Source organism: Muntiacus reevesi, chromosome 21 (genome assembly GCF_963930625.1).
Source record: "Muntiacus reevesi chromosome 21, mMunRee1.1, whole genome shotgun sequence".
Taxonomy (NCBI): domain Eukaryota; kingdom Metazoa; phylum Chordata; class Mammalia; order Artiodactyla; family Cervidae; genus Muntiacus; species Muntiacus reevesi.
Window position 1 is genome coordinate 6,229,563 of NC_089269.1, and position 16,628 is coordinate 6,246,190.

The following is a 16,628-nucleotide window of genomic DNA, read 5'->3' on the forward strand; positions in this document are numbered from 1 at the left end:
ATCCAACTCTTTGTGATCCCCCGGATTGTAGCCTGCCAGGATCCTCTGTTTATGGGATTCTCCAGGCAAAAATACTGGAATGGATTGCCATTGCCTTCTCCAGAGTGTATTTGATTAACAATTGTTTTTGAGCCCCTGATACCCCAGATCTTCCTGTTCTGGGTAACACCTTGCTGAATGCCACTTTCTACCTTCCTCTTGCCTCTTACGAGGCATCTCTTTCTCTCTATGTGGGACCTCTGGGACTTTCACCTCTGAATCATTTGTGAACTTTTTATGGAACTCTTTGTGGAATCTAAGCTTCTCAGATCAAGGCCTTACGATTTTGATCTTCACATTATCCATGTGCCTAGCATGGTATACGGGAATCTCAGGGTGGGGAAAATAACTGTAGGGGTGGATAAAGGATGTGAATAAAGAAGATAGTGTAGGAGATGGCTAAAGGTTCAAAAAATACTAAGAACTAAGCTCTCTTTCCTATACTTTCCTATATTTTACATTAGAAAAATCTCTCTAATGATCATTAGAGAAAATATTCTGAATATTTTTCCCAAGGCAAGATAGATGAGTGGTGAAACCATTTGTATTTAAATATACCTTTATATTCACGTCAATATATTTAAATCCAGAAGAATATTTATTACTAGAATATGTAGGTATTTATACTCCGTTTCATTCACAAGTATTTGCAATTGCTTGCAGAAATACATATACTGCAATTTTATTTTTTAAACAATCAAGATGAGGAAAAATATGAATAGGAGATAGTAAGATGTAGCAGGTGAAACATAAGTAGACATAAAAATCTGCTGCAATATTTTATAGTTACAAAAGCTGGGAACTATGCAAATATAAGTAACTAGCTTTGGGACCACCACAAGAGTTAGTTCTATATTTAACTATGTCTCTCTAGAGATATCTGGTAAGTAGAAAAAGATGATATTCCTCTACTGCAGGTACATTTTCTGTATATTTTAACAATGAAATATATGGGGAGCATTAGTTTAAATGAATTAAAATCTAGTGGAGCAAATTTTAAAAGATAATTTAAATTATTCTGTGACATTAAATTGTGTGCATTTGTGATTTTTCCAGTTAGACTGTGAACTCTTACTGTTACACAAAAATTCTATTGTGATGATGTTGATCTTATAACATTTAGTTCAGACCTCCAATGTCTTAATATTATAAAGGTTACAGATGAATAATAAGCTGTTGCATACCCTGCAATACAGCTTTCTAACAGGAAGACCTGAGAGAGAAAGTCTGAATGTACCCATGTGTATTTGTGTCCGTACTTCTCTCTAGACACCCCCCACAAAATAATCAGCTCCCACTCTCAAAGTCGGTCAACCGCTGTATGAACACTGCAGGTGAAGTTCTTTATAAGCAGTAAGAGAAAATTACTAGTTTTGCCTGAAGTTCTGCTGCTGACCCTGGCCTTTCTTTAAATGCAGGCGAAGATGCTTTTGATGCTCTGCCTCCGTCCCTCCCACCTCCCCCACCCCCCGCACGGCACAGCGTCATCGAACATTCGAAACCTCCTGGCTCTGGCAGCCGACCATCCTCAGGACAGGACCTTTTCCTCCTTCCGTCAGGTAGGAGAGAAAACCCAAGCAAACATTTTCACTGGAAGCAAAAGTATTTCTAAGATCATACTGTCAAATAAGCATCAGTAGTTCACTGATTTCTAGCTCGCAAGCTGGAAAATCCTGGGGGAGAATAGCAGTTGGGTGGGTTTGTCTGTCAGTTGCTTGGTTTAGTGCCAAAAGGATTTATAAAAATGGTGAAAGCAACGTGGAATCACAGAATTTAGAAATGTTGCTGTAGAGATGATCCAGTCCAAAGAGCACCTGTATGCTACAAAAGACATCTCTGAGAACCAGAAGGGCTCTGTGATTGGGCTAATAGTGATGAGGACAAATTTAGACTCACTCCTAATTCTGAGTGTGATATTTCTAATAACGTGTTTAAAAATTTTTACTAAATATGCTTTAGAGTCATTAGTTTATTCCAAAACATAATATCTTGGTAAATTATACTGCTGTAACATTAGTAGGTATGTTTTTTTCTGAAATACCTGCATTTTATTGTTGTGTTACTGTTTTCATTTTTAATGCCTCATTGTATTTACTAAAATTATTGGTCTTCGAGGAAAAATTAATATATAGCTTTTTGTAAATTCAAGTGAGGAGTAGAAATAAAAAGACTTAGTAAACCATCCACTTTACCAGTCAGAATTATCAGGGAAAAGAAATTCAGTTATATTGAATCTGCTGATATTAACTGTCCCAGTCAGCCCTATTGGTGATACTGTGATTTATGTTCAAACGTTTGCTTCCTCAGCTTGGTTTAATTAAACACAGGATAAAGATTTTCCTTCTTAGCAACTGCCTTACATATATGTATGAGCTAAATCATGAAAGCCTCTTAAGAGTGCTACTTTGTCCTTTGGCCACCTACATGCTTCAGAGAAAACTCGGGGATCTTAACCATTGTCAATCACCTTTTACATTTTTTTTCATGGTTCTTTCTTTCAATTTGGTTTGATAATTTAGAAGTTTGAGGCAATTTGTACATATGACACACACAATTATAGACATATAACTTGGAATATATAGCTTCAGTTTCTAAAGGCAGTTTACCTGTTCAAGGAATAATTTTGAGTTTAATTTTTTGTCAGTAAATACTGAATTGCCCTGTGTCACTGACCCTGTGAAATGCTTCCCTGACCTCATGGATCACGTTAATTTATTAAATGCTGCCAGTCTGAGCTACAGTTAAGCCCACTGAATGAAAGCTCAGTGAAGTGACTTCTTTTAAAATTAAGCTTTCTAGGATTCTAGAACATTTTACACACATGCTTCTACCTATTTCAAAAGAATCGATTGTAAAATATTTTAGTTCTTTATCATAATTTCCTTGTGCTTTGTAAAAATCTTCAAAAATTTTTTTACTCAAGATTAATTACAAGGAAAAAATACTTCAAAATGAAAAGCCCCCTTTTTTATTTGACAGAATGAAGCTGTTGTGTAAACTGCTTTATTTCATGTATCGCTTTGCTTGACCGCAGGAGAGGCTCAGGAGCAGTTATCCCAGCCTGTGGTGTGAGGCTGACGGAGACCAGAGCAGGGCCATTTGAACTGTTGACTCACTCTTGACCTGCTTTTGGGTTTTCCTGGTGGCTCAGCTGGTAAAGAATCTGGCTGCCATGCAGGAGACCCAGGTTTGATCCCTGTGTTGGGAAGATCTCCTGGAGAAGGGAATGGCTACCCACTACAGTATTCTTGCCTAGAGAACTCCATAGACAGAGGAGCCTGGCAGGCTACAGTCCATGGAGTCACAAAGAGTCGGACATGACTGAGCAACTAACACACAGACTTGACCTCCTTTTATCCATGGAAGTATTCTAATTCCATTCCAAATAATATTGACAAATTAAATTGACATTTCTTCTAAGAAGAAAAAAGTTCATCTTTCTTCCCCGTTTCCAGTCTCCTGTCATTAACAGGACAAATTTCTAGTCTGTTGCCAGTTGCTTTATGAGATTCAATGAGTCACTGTTTTTATTCATTTTTAAATCACATGTATTAGACCTCCTCTTTTTCAAAAGAAATATTTTAATTGTTCTTAATGGAATATCATAGAACACGAAGGTTTCTTTCAGCTTATAAATAAGCACTTGACTATATCATTCTGCAAAGGATTTAACACATTATAGTGTCTAAAAAGTGTAATAGAAAATTCATAAAATCAGTTCTTCACTCTGAATTGAACTTTCTAAAAGAATATAAATACTAAACCTAAGTTTAACTCAGTAGTTGTAGAACCATATAAGGTAAACAAACGTGATTGCTAAATTTAAACAGATATGTGAGCATTTTACTGCCATTATTTTCATTATAGTTTAATCTGTAAAAGTTTAGACCAGTGTAATGACAAGCATTTTCTGGCATTATGGAAATTTGGTTTCCTTGAGGAAATCAGTATCCCTAGTTAAAGACAGAGGTTAGGCATCTTCATGATTCTAAGTACCTCTTTAAAGCAGCCTCTTTATTCCAGCATTCAGTGCCCTGCACAGCTGAGTCAGGCCCACCTTTCCAGCCTTACAAGCCCACCGACTGCTCTATAGTAGTGATTTTTAAACTACAGGGCCCAGTGTTTCTACAAAAGAGCCTTGGGGCTCCCATGCGATCAGAAAGGGGAGGTGAAGCAGGGACACAGCTCTGATGCTGCTTTTATCTGGCTTCCGTTTTAGGCCTGATGCAAGATTTCTTTTGGCAAAATAGTAATGCCCACCCCACGGTGCATCAGCCATCTACTCTGGACAAGCCAGTCATATCTTAACAAAACCTGAAGAGTCCTCAAAAAAAGCTTTACACTTTCCTGTCTACAAACCCAGGGCTAGCACATATATGCTTTTATGTGCATTACAAAAAGACATTTCTTTAGTGTTGGTGGGTTGAAACAGGCGCGCCTCCCTCTGCTTTGTGCCAGGGCCAGCGCTCCAGGAACAAAGCCAAGGCTGCAGTTACGTCTGCTCGTTCCCAGGACTGCGTTCTTTGTGCAGTGCACAAGATACACAATGTATCTGGAGCCCTTGCTGAACCTTTCCCTCACTGTATTTCTACCCGGAATCTACTTTCCCAGTCCTTATCCAGTCTCAAAGTCACAATTCCACTCTGAAGGCTAGCCAAACTGACTTTATTAGAGATAAAGGAAAGTTTTCCACTGGGATCCAGAAATGCAATGCCATAAGTAAAGTACAGAGAAGGCTTGGATCATTAGCAGCAGTTCCTGGGAATGATTTAGGAGTGTGGTGACCTTTATGAGGCACACCCATGACATGGTTTCCGAGGGTGCTCATGCCCTCTGAGGGTGGCCCTCGCAGAGTTCAGGTCAGAGACCCGGCGAGGCGGGGTCCTCCCCGGGATGCAGCCAGCGTGGAGACTACCGTGTCTAAGTGTTGAAGGATTCATGGGGTAGAGCCATGGTTCTCAAATTGTCTTGAGACCAGCAGCATCAGCATCACCTAGAAATTTGTTTAAAATGCCAATTCTTTACACCTACTGAAGGCTTACTAAATCAGACACTCTGGCAGTAGGACCAGAAGTCTGTATGCTCACAAGCCTTGGGGTGATTCAGATGCATGCTCAAGCTGGAGAAGCCCAAGACTAGCTTATTCCTGGAGGAATGCAGCCAACATGAGAAAGGGAAATAAAACCACACCGTGTAGCTATGGTACATTAAAGGGACTGGAGGTGTTTTAACCGAGAGGGTAGAAGATCTTGAATATATTAGAGTTGCCTTCAACCACTGTATTTGTGAAAGCATGATTAGATTTCCTCTATGTCTCCTCAAATGATCAAAGACTGACGAGCGAGAATTAGGAGTGAAAAAATGCATTCCTCTTAAGCTTCCTGAATTAATGATAATTTGTAGATCTCAGATGGGTACTGAATTCTCTAACACTGGAGGACTTAATCAGTGGCAAATCACTATATATGGGGATTTTATGAATATGAGTTAAAGAGTGAGGAGTTTTGTTTCACTTCAATAGCTCTTCAAACCCTATTCCAAGTCTTATCAGTTACATCTAGCATTGATAGTCTTTTAAAACTTTCCGAGTATTGGATCAATTTTTGAGATAACTTTTGGGCAGTCCAGAGGAAAGATGCCATTGTTTTAACTGTTCAGATTGCCTCTTTTCCTACACTTGAATAAAAGATTGTAAGTATATCAGATAGTGGGGGGAAAAGAATTAAGAAAATTCCATAATGCCTCCTCCCAGAGAAAACCTCCTGTTAGGTTTCCTTCTTCAGTTCAGTTCAGTTTAGTCGCTCAGTCGTGTCTGACTGCGACCCCATGAATCGCAGCACGCCAGGCCTCCCTGTCCATCACCAACTCCTGGAGTTTACTCAAACTCATGTCCATCGAGTCGGTAATGCCATCCAGTCATCTCATCCTGTCGTCCCCTCTCCTCCTGCCCCCAATCCATCCCAGCATCAGGGTCTTTTCCAGTGAGTCAACTCTTCGCATAAGGTGGCCAAAGTATTGGAGTTTCAGCTTCAGCATCAGTCCTTTCAATGAACACCCAGGACTGATCTCCTTTAGGATGGACTGGTTGGATCTCCTTGCAGTCCAAGGGACTCTCAAGAGTCTTCTCCAACACAACAGTTCAAAAGCATCAATTTTTCAGCGTTCAGCTTTCTTCACAGTCCAACTCTCACATCCATACATGACCACTGGAAAAACCACAGCCTTGACTAGACAGACCTTTGTTGGCAAAGTAATGTCTCTGCTTTTTAATATGCTTTCTCAGTTGGTCATAACTTTCCTTCCCAGGAGCAAGCGTCTTTTAATTTTATGACTGCAATCACCATCTGCAGTGATTTTGGAGCCCCCCCAAAATAAAGTCAGCCACTGTTTCCACTGTCTCTCCATCTATTTGCCATGAAGTGATGGGACCAAATGCCATGATCTTACTTTTCTGAATGACACAGCATTATTTTGATTGATACCTATTTCCACACTTTAAAGTGCAGAGCAAGCCTTTTTCTCCCAGTCTTTCCTCAGTTTTTAATAATCTCTTAAAATAAGTATTAAAAAATTTCAATTTAGCATTCAGTTCAGTTCAGTTCAGTTGCTCAGTCGTGTCCGACTCTTTGCGACCCCATGAACCGCAGCACGCCAGGCCTCCCTGTCCATCACCAACTCCTGGAGCTTACTCAAACTCATGCCCATTGAGTCGGTGATGCCATCCAGCCATCTCATCCTCTGTCGTCCCCTTCTCCTCCTGCCCCCAATCCCTCCCAGCATCAGGGTCTTTTCCAACGAGTCCAGCAGTACCCTGCTTTTTAGAGTAGACCAGTCCCATCATGTTTGTTCATTCATTTCTGAAACATTTATCACTATATATAATGATACACTGGCTATGGTATTTTCACTTTGTATGTTTTAATCCTATGTGGATATAAAATTTTATTTTAGTGGATTATTGAGGAATTTATTTTTAAAAACTATTGATTTTCTAGTCTGGTAATTCTTGTACTCTCTGTAGTAATTGTATCATGTGTATTTTCCCATTGAAGCAGGAACCCTTCCACCCTTACAACTTGCTACAGAAACCCAGTTTACCCTGTACCTGAGCAGTAGCCAAACTTATCATGAAACATCATAGTGATTCAGAATTGAATTAAATATTCCATGCTATTTGTGTTTACATTTTATTGTACCCAGTGACTTTTTAGGTGCAATAGATTAATGGCATGATATCATACTACTATATATTATGTAGTCTATTTATGACTCAGTAATCAGTCTGGAATAGAATATTTAGACTTAAATAGGTGTTTAGAAATATTTTAGGTATATCTAACAAAACCACAAATTTACCCTTAAGGAAACAGAAAAGTTTATGTATTGTAGAAGACGTTCTTTTCTCTGACCCAATATTAAATCTGTGATGTTTTAGAATGAACAAGAGCTAAAAGTAAATTTTATTGAACATTTAACTGTAAATCTTTGGAAATTTTCTGTATTTATGCAGAAATAACCATATTTGATCCCTTTGGTTAGCCTTCCAAAATCAAAAGATTAATATTTATTGCATGGAATTTATCTTCTTACTCCTTCCTAAAATGTTTCAGCAAAATTAATGAGGTTGATCCATTGACTTTTCAATTATTGAAAACTCAGAATCTAAGACTCATTTTAATCTCAAAATTAATGAAAGCAAATTAAGTAGCCTTGGTTAGGTTTTAAAAAAAAAAAGTCTCTAGCAAAGCTGGGGATAATTATTGCATTCAAATAAGGAAAGAAAATGACTTCAACTCTTGTCTTACATTATCTGGTCAAACTTTAGTATAAGTATGCATTTCCTTCTTAAATTATCAAATTCTTACATGTTTTTAATATCAAACTCAAATGAAATTTAAAACAATGAAATGTTATCTGTTCTTCTTTAATCGTTAACATTTTAGCTTTATGATAACAATACAAATGTCACAGAATTTGAATTTATAAAAACTCTGAATCTAGATTAGTTTTTAGTAGTTAAAAGTAAATATCTATGAAGTGCAGGCTATTTACCCAGCAGTGTGCCTGGTACTGTGTTTCTGTTAGGAGATAAAATTCAAACACAGTTGAGTATAAGAAAAGGTCCCTGTCCTTTAGATGTCAAGTCCATTTTACAAATTATGTCTGCCTAATGCTTAAGAGAGATTAATTGATATGATAATACTATACAGGCAAAATTCAAAATCCACTTTTTTTTGTTGACTTTACAACAGTTTCTATTCATTGTACAGGACAGATTGGGGCATAAAATTAAAATTAGAAACAGTTTTTATCTTCAACAATTTCACCATCAAATAAGAGATCTGAAAGATGCAAAATTAGTAGTGTGCATCAGTTAGGAAAAACAGGGAAAAGCATTTTTGACCAAGTGATGAATAAATTAGAAAATATGCAGGCTGATTAGAAAATGGTTACTATCAGTCATGAAATGGTTTCTTACTTTCAAAAATTGATCTTTACAGAGAATTTCTAATTGTTTTCTTCAGCCAGTTGGCAGAGATAATAGTTTTAATCTGAAAATTACCTTTATTTTTAAGATCCCTTTTTTGATCCAGCAAGTGGCCAAGTTCCTTTGCCTCCTGCTAGGAGATTACCAGGTGAAAATGTCAAGTCCAACAGAGCATCACAGGACTATGATCCACTTCCTTCATCTTCAGGTGAGTTGGCTAATGATAGTAAGAATAATGCCTTACATTTGCATAGTGCTTTTCAGAACACCTTTCATTCATTATATAATTTAATGAGTACTGCCATCCTAAGAAAGTATTTTTATCACCTTTGCATTTGCTCATAAAGCATGTATTATGTGAAGAATGCCTACAGAATTGTCTCACAGAAAATATTAAATTAAGCCTTAGTATTAATTTTGATCTGTCAGTAAGGCACGTTCTGTGCCTCAAAAATCTATTCATTCTCTAAGTGAGCTCATGGGAAGATCCAAGGCAGCCAAGTAAGTAAATACTTAATTCTCTAACTTTTGTCTTGCCTTATCAGATATGAGAACTGGGAGAAATGTCTGTATACACTGAAATGTTGTATCCTCTTATTTTTCCAGTAAAGGAAAAAAAAATCTCTTTAGGATTACTATTAGCACCAGACTGTTAATTTTCAAGCTTATTTAGGGCTATCGTGCAATGTTCAGCTGCCAGTCAGTAAGTGTTGGGTTGGTCAAAAAGTTGGTTCAGGATTTTAGTTCAATGTTTCAGAAAAACCCAGACTTTTTGACCAACCCCATAGAAGGATGTAGCATTTTAGTAACTACAAGTCATACTCATAGCCATGATTAATGAGACGCTGCTGATCTGCTTCTTCAGGATGCCTTCCATATCTAAAGTAGCTCCCCTACTTTACACAGTCACTTTATCCCCTTCTTTTCCCTTATGTTTCTTAATACCACCTTCCACTAATTTCTTTGCTTGACCGTTTTATCTCCTCACTCAAATATTAATGCTTTAAAGACACACGCGTGACTTGGTTCACTGCTATATCCCCAAGTCCAGAGGAGTGCCTAGCACTTATTTCTTGGATGAGTGGCTTGGATACAAGGGAGGAGGGAAGAGTAACTGATAGATGTTATGCAGAACATAACACATATTAAACAATTAAAACAATATATTCGTCTCACAGTTAGAAGCATCAGGAGTTTTTCCTGTGTAAATTTTTGTCCTATATCAGTATTTTTTTAACTATATTTTGACTTTTTTTTTGAAGTACAGTTGATTTGTAATGATATGCTACTTTCAGGTATATAACAAAGTGTTATATAACTGAATATATATGTGTGTGTCTGTGTGTATCAGTTCTGCTCAGTCATGTCCAACTCTTTGCAACCCCATGGACTGCAGCATGCCAGGCCTCCCTGTCCATCAGCAACTCCAGGAGTTTACTCAAACTAATGATAGCTGAGTCGGTGATGCCATCCAACCATCTCATCCACTGTCATCCCCTTCTGCCTTCAATCTTTCTAGCATCAGGGTCTTTTCCAGTGAGTCTGTTCTTTGCATCAGGTGGCCAAAGTATTGGAGTTTCAGCTTCAGCATCAGTCCTTCCAATGAATATTCAGGACTGATTTCCATTAGGATGGACTGGTTGGATCTCCTTGCTCTCCAAGGGACGCTCAAGAGTTTTCTCCAACACCACAGTCCAAAAGCATTAATTCTTCAGCCCTCAGCTTTCTTTATAGGCCAACTCTCACATCCATACATGACTACTGGAAAAACCATAGCTTTGACTAGACGGACCTTTGTGGCTAAGTAATGTCTCTGCTTTTTAATAAATTGTCTAGGTTGGTCATAGTTTGTCTTCCAAGGAGCAATCATCTTTGAATTTCATGGCTGCAGTCACCATCTGCAGTGATTTTTGGAGCTCAAAAAAATAAAGTCTGTCACTGTTTCCCCATCTATTTGCCATGAAGTGATGGGACCAAATGCCATGATCTTAGTTTTCTGAATGTTGAGTTTTAAGCCAAATTTTTCACACTTGTCTTTCACTTTCATCAAGAGGCTCTTTAGTTTTTCTTTGCTTTGTGCCATAAGGGTGGTATCATCTGCATATCTGAGGTTATTGATATTTCTCCCAGCAGTCTTGATTCCAGCTTGTGCTTCATCCAGTCCAGCATTTCTCATGATGTACTCTGCATATAAGTTAAATAAGCAGGGTGACAGTATACAGCCTTGACATACTCCTTTCCCAATTTGGAAAAGTCTGTTGTTCCATGTCCAGTTCTAACTGTTGCTTCTTGACCTGCATACAGATTTCTCAGGAGGCAGGTGAGGTGGTCTGGTATTCCCATCTCTTGAAGAATTTTCCACAGTTTATTGTGATCCACACAGTCAAAGGCTTTGGCATAGTCAATGAAGCAGAAATAGATGTTTTTCTGGAACTCTTTTGCTTTGTCGATGACCCAACAGATGTTGGCAACTTGATCTCTGGTTCCTCTGCCTTTTCTAAATCCAGCTTGAACATCTGGAAGTTCACGGTTCACATACTGTTGAAGCCTGGCTTGGCGAGTTTTGAGCATTACTTTGCTAGTGTGTGAGATGAGTGCAATTGTGCGGTAGTTTGAGCATTCTTTGGCATTGCCTTTCTTTGGGATTGGAATGAAAACTGACCTTTTCCAGTCCCGTGGCCACTGCTGAGTTTTCCAAATTTGCTGGCATATTGAGTGCAGCACTTTCACAGCATCATCTTTCAGGATTTGAAATAGCTCAAGTGGAATGCCATCACCTCCACTAGCTTTTTTGTAGTGATGCTTCCTAAGGCCCACTTGACTTCGCATTCCAGGATGTCTGGCTCTCGGTGAGTGATCACATCGTGATTATCTTTGTTGTGAAGATCTTTTTTGTATGTTTTTGTATATGTACTATGTATATATAGTATATGTATATATGAATATATATACATATTTTCATCATCAGATACTTTTCCATTATAGGTTATTACAACATACTGAATATAGTTCCCTGGGCTATGCAGTGGACCTTGTTTTTTATCTATTTTATATATAGTACTATGTATCTGCTAATCCCAAACTCCTAATTTATCCCTCCCTGCTCCTTTCCCCTTTTATACCAATTTGTTTTCTATGTCTGTGAGTTTCTGTTTCATAAATAGATTCACTTATCAGTTTTTTCAGATTCCATATATAAGTGACATCATGTGGTACTTGTCTTTCTCAGTCTGATTTATTTCACTTAAAACCTCTAGGCCCATCCGTGTTGGTACAAGTGGTATTATTTCATTCTTTTTTTATGACTGCATAATATTCCATTGTATGTATTCATGTGCGCATATATGGTCTCTTCTTTATCCATTCACCTGCGTTGTTTCCATATCTTGGCTACTTTAAAATGGTGCTGCTGTGAACACTGGGGTGCATGTATGTTTTTGCATTTTTTTATCTTTTCCAGATATATGCCTGGGAAATGGGTTGCTTCATCATATGGTAACTTGATTTTTCATTTTTTAAGGAATCTCTGTATTGTTCTCCATAATGGCTACATCAGTTTACATCCCCCCCCCTACAGTGTAAGAGGGTCCTCTTTTCTCCACACCCTCTCCAGCATTTATTGTTTGTAGACATTTTGATGACGGCCGTTCTGACCTGTGTGAGGTGATATCTTGTTGTAGTCTTGATTTGCATTTCTCTAATAATTAGCAGTGCTGAGCATCTTTTCATGTGCCTCTTGGCCATCTGTATGTCTTCTTTTGGAAAGTGTCTGTTTAGATGATCTGCCCATTTTTGTGTTTTGTAAAAATTGATCTGGATGAGTTTGTGTATTTTATAAGTTAATCCCTTGTTTGGCTTCCTCTAGTTTTATAATACCTGGTGTTCTATTTAGGTCTTTAAACTCATTTTGAGTTTATTTTTGTGTATGCTACTAGTTATTTTAATTTCATTATTTTATATACAACTGTCCAGTTTTCCGAGCACCACTTACTGAAGAGACTGTCTTTTCTCCATTGCATATTCTTGCCTCCTTCTTTAAAGATTGACCATAAGTGTGTGGGTTTATTCCTGGGCTTTCTATCCTGTTCATTGATTCGTGTTTTCTGTTTTTGTGCCAGTACAATACTATTGATGACTGTAGCTTTGTAGTATAGTCTGAAGTCAGGGAGTGCGATTCCTCCAGCTCCGTTCTTTCTCAAGATTGTTTTGACTACTCAAAGTCCTTTGTGTTTCAATACAAATTTCAAAATCATTTCTTCTCTGAAAAGGGCCATTGGTAATTTGATAGGAATTGCATTCAATCTGTAGATTGCTTTGGGTAGAATAGTCATTTTGATTATATCAACAATATTGACAATACCTATTCTTCCAATCTAAGAACAGACTATATCTTTCTGTTTGCATCACCTTCAATTTATTTCATGAGTGTTTTATAGTTTTCAGAGTATGTCTTTTGTCTTCTTAGGTAGGTTTATTCCTAGGTATTTTATTCTTTCTGTTGTGACAGTAAATGGGATTGTTTTCTTAATTTCATTGATACTTTATTGTTAATGTATAGAAATGAAACAGATTTCTGTATATCAATTTTGTATCCTGCAGCTTTACCTAATTCATTAATAAGCTCTAGTTGTTTACTGGTGGCATCTTTACAATTTTCTGTGTATAGTAGCAAGCTATCTTCCAACAGTGACAGTTTTTTTTTTAATTCTTCCTTTCTAATTTGGATTCCTTTTTTTTTTCTTCTCTACTGTGGCTAGGACTGCCAAAGCTATTTTGAACAAAAGTGGCAAGAGTGGCATCCTTGTCTTATTCTTGATCTTAGAATGCTTTCAGATTTTCATTGCTAAGCATGATGTCCATAGTGGGTTTGCCCTGTATGTTCTTCATTATGTTAGGTATGTTCCCTACATGCCCACGTTCTGGTAGTTCTTATCAGAAATGGATGTTGAATTTTATCAGAAGCATTTCTGTATCTATTAAGATGATCATATGGTTTTTAGTCTTTAGCTTGTTAATGTGATATATATCAAATTGATTTATGGATGCTGAAAAATCCTTGCAATCCTGGGATAAATCCCACTTGATCATGGTGTGTGATCCTTTTTAATGTATTGTTGCATTCAGTTTACTTTCAAGCTCAAATCTCAGCTCACAGATTTGTTAATAGTGAGCAGTTGTCCATTCTGTAACATCCAAATCAAGGTAGATAGCTGCTTTGAGATTATTAACACAATAGCTCTGTACTTGATGACATGCATGGGCGATGCATAAAAATCCCTCTGTAGTTTCATAAGTTTTCACACTTGAATATAACTTGAAAATTTTACTAACTTTTTCAAATTTTGGTCCATGCTGTCTTTACCAGTTTACTTCTAGCCAGTTCAATATTTCAGATATATCCATGGATACCCACTGAAACACTATTTTCAGTTGAAAAGGAAGATTTCCAGAATGATGGAAAAATGTGAAAGTCAGAAAGCAGAGACAGTATCTAACTCTCTCTCTCTCTCTCTATATATATATATATATACATGAAAATAAAGCAAATTCCTTGAGATGTTAAAGTACAGCTTTGAGAAGAGCGCCATGACTGATTTAAAAACAACATTCTGTATCACCAGCTCTGTATTAACAGAAACGTGTTCTCAAGTTACAGGAAGGATTGTGGCCTAAACATTCTATTTTCACAGCTTTGCAGTTTACACCATAGCATGCAGGTATTACTGAGCCCATAGTAACATCATTTATGTATATGATTTCAACTGGTAGAAATACCAGGTAGTATTACACTAGAAATTTCAAGGAAGAACTTTGAGTGACAAACGCGTTGAAACATCCCCAGATAGGCATTTACCAGAAGCCTGAACTGGCTTTTTACCTGAGTGAAAAACTAGTCTTGATGATTACTTTGAGGGTCTCAGCTAGCTGTAACATCAAATATTTCAACTGACTGTTTGAACTCTCTTTACAAACACAGTCAAACCACAGAAAATAAGATACTTTTTTTTTAGCAATATATTTGTTCACATGCTCCTTCATAGGGCTACCAAGCTGTCCACTAGTTTATTTTATACTGGGATTAGATCTTTCCATCAAAAACTTGAGACTGGATGATATGTGCCTTTGGGAGAATAACAGCACTTACTTTGCAGTAGCATTTTTATAGTATTAAGGCCTTTTTAAGATGACTGTAGAGGATTCTGGTATAATTTGCTGCATCTTATAAACCATTTCTATTTTTTATGGTGATCTAGTTGATGGTGACTAATTTATGTATATAAACTTTATGAGAAGACTATTTCTAATTCCAAAAATTTAATTTATTTTAAAGTATTTTCCTTATACACTCATCTAAAAAAGATGTGTGCATATCTTAATATACAAAGAGCCTTCCGAATGTTTTATTACTCCCACTCCAAAAGTTTACAACTCTCTAAAGTTCTTAGATGTAACAGTATTTAATGATATGAATATGTTATGATGAGAGTTAATAAGTGGATTTTACCAGCTTGTGTTAAATTCATATATACCTGTATACAAGTGACATATATTAGCAAAGTTATTATTATAATAAAAATTATTAGCAAAATTAATATTTTGCTAATAATCTGCTTATTTCTTCACACGGGGTTCATGTTGATACTAGCTATGCAGGGGCTTTTACACATTTTCCAGTTTGCTTTTCTCTTGTTGTAAGACATATGTGCTACAGTTTGAATACCATTCTTTAAAACCCCAGGGAATCCAGCTGACAGAACACAAAATCATAACGATGTGTTTTTGCTCATGGTGATGAGTACAGCTGAGCTTTTTAATATTCTTAGTATTTAGAAGGACATGTAAGGCAACACTTAAAAATAATGCTAGAATACAAACACATGACTTATATTAAATGTGTTTGTAACAGATACTATTACCAAGTATACCTGGAAAATAAAGGAGGTCTCATAGAAGGAATTAATTCCAGTGCTACTTTTCCTTTATTAGCTTAAAGGAAAAGTGATCAGATGTTGAATGAATTTTATATTAAGACCTCAATTGGAATCTATGGCTTCATTTCACATAAGAGTTGGAATTGTGTATTGTTATTAGAGATGTTTTAAGATAGTGTTTTTAAGGTTCTGTGTACCAACAAAGGAAATTGCAGTGTTATATATATAGTTTTACTCTAGTTCAGCTACCTAAAATGTTTTTCCTTATACACAGCTTCAGGTTTAAAACCACAGAACATAGTGTTATTTTTCTCACAAACATGATACTAATATACTAATACTTCTTCTATAACAATTTTCTGAATGTATTAAAAAAGTTATAACCTAGCTCTGTTTTTAACAACATAATTCCCAACTATAGCCTATGTGAAGATATTTGTAATTTAGTAAAACTATGTATCTAAAACCTGTCCTTCTAAAATTAGATAGTACATCAATAGTGGCAGCAATTCGAGTTTACATAATGAGTTTCAGAAATAATTGATCCAACTTATGTGTCAATAAGGCTTCCCTGGTTGCTTAGACGGTAAAGTGTCTGCCTACAATGTGGGAGACCTGGGTTCGATCCCTGGGTCGGGAAGATCCCCTGGAGAAGGAAATGGCAACCCACTCCAGTACTCTTGCCTGGAAAACCCCATAGGCAGAGGAGCCTGGTGGGCTACAGTCCATGGGGTTGCAAAGAGTCGGACACAGCTGAGTGACTTCACTTCACTTCATGTGTCAATAACAAAATGAGATTTATGTCTTAATTAGTTATTTTTAATATTGTTATACATGAAAAAATATGTATTCCAAGACTCTTGATGTCTATCCCAAGTGTTGTCAGTGAATTACTAAAATACTCTTAGAAATTACATCTCAAACTTTAAAAAAGATTATGTACAGTTTAGCACCTATAATTTTAAATATAGATAGCAGAATTTGGTTTAATACGTTTTGAGTAGTTTTTATTATGGAATAAAGATCTAGCCGTAACTTAAATGAGTGAGACAGCAATGTTTAGTAATGTACCCACGGTCTCAAAGCCAGTAAAGGATGGGATTTGATTCAGTAAGTATGCAGTCATTTATATTGTTAGGTTTAAAAACTTAACTCACCCATTCATATAA

The 16,628-nt window shown here is 36.8% G+C and overlaps 1 protein-coding gene across 7 annotated transcripts in view; it reads left to right on the plus strand.

The window, feature by feature from the left end:
* The window catches only part of CBLB (Cbl proto-oncogene B), a 219,235-nt gene that overhangs the window by 194,575 nt on the left and 8,032 nt on the right, over positions 1–16,628 (plus strand). For 6 of the 7 annotated variants that reach the window (XM_065913852.1, XM_065913858.1, XM_065913855.1 and 3 more), the window contains 2 exons: positions 1,458–1,598; positions 8,616–8,735. In XM_065913852.1, coding sequence (XP_065769924.1) covers positions 1,458–1,598; positions 8,616–8,735 — 261 coding nt within the window. The remainder of the gene's footprint in view (positions 1–1,457; positions 1,599–8,615; positions 8,736–16,628) is intronic. The other variant, XM_065913857.1, reaches the window with a different exon arrangement.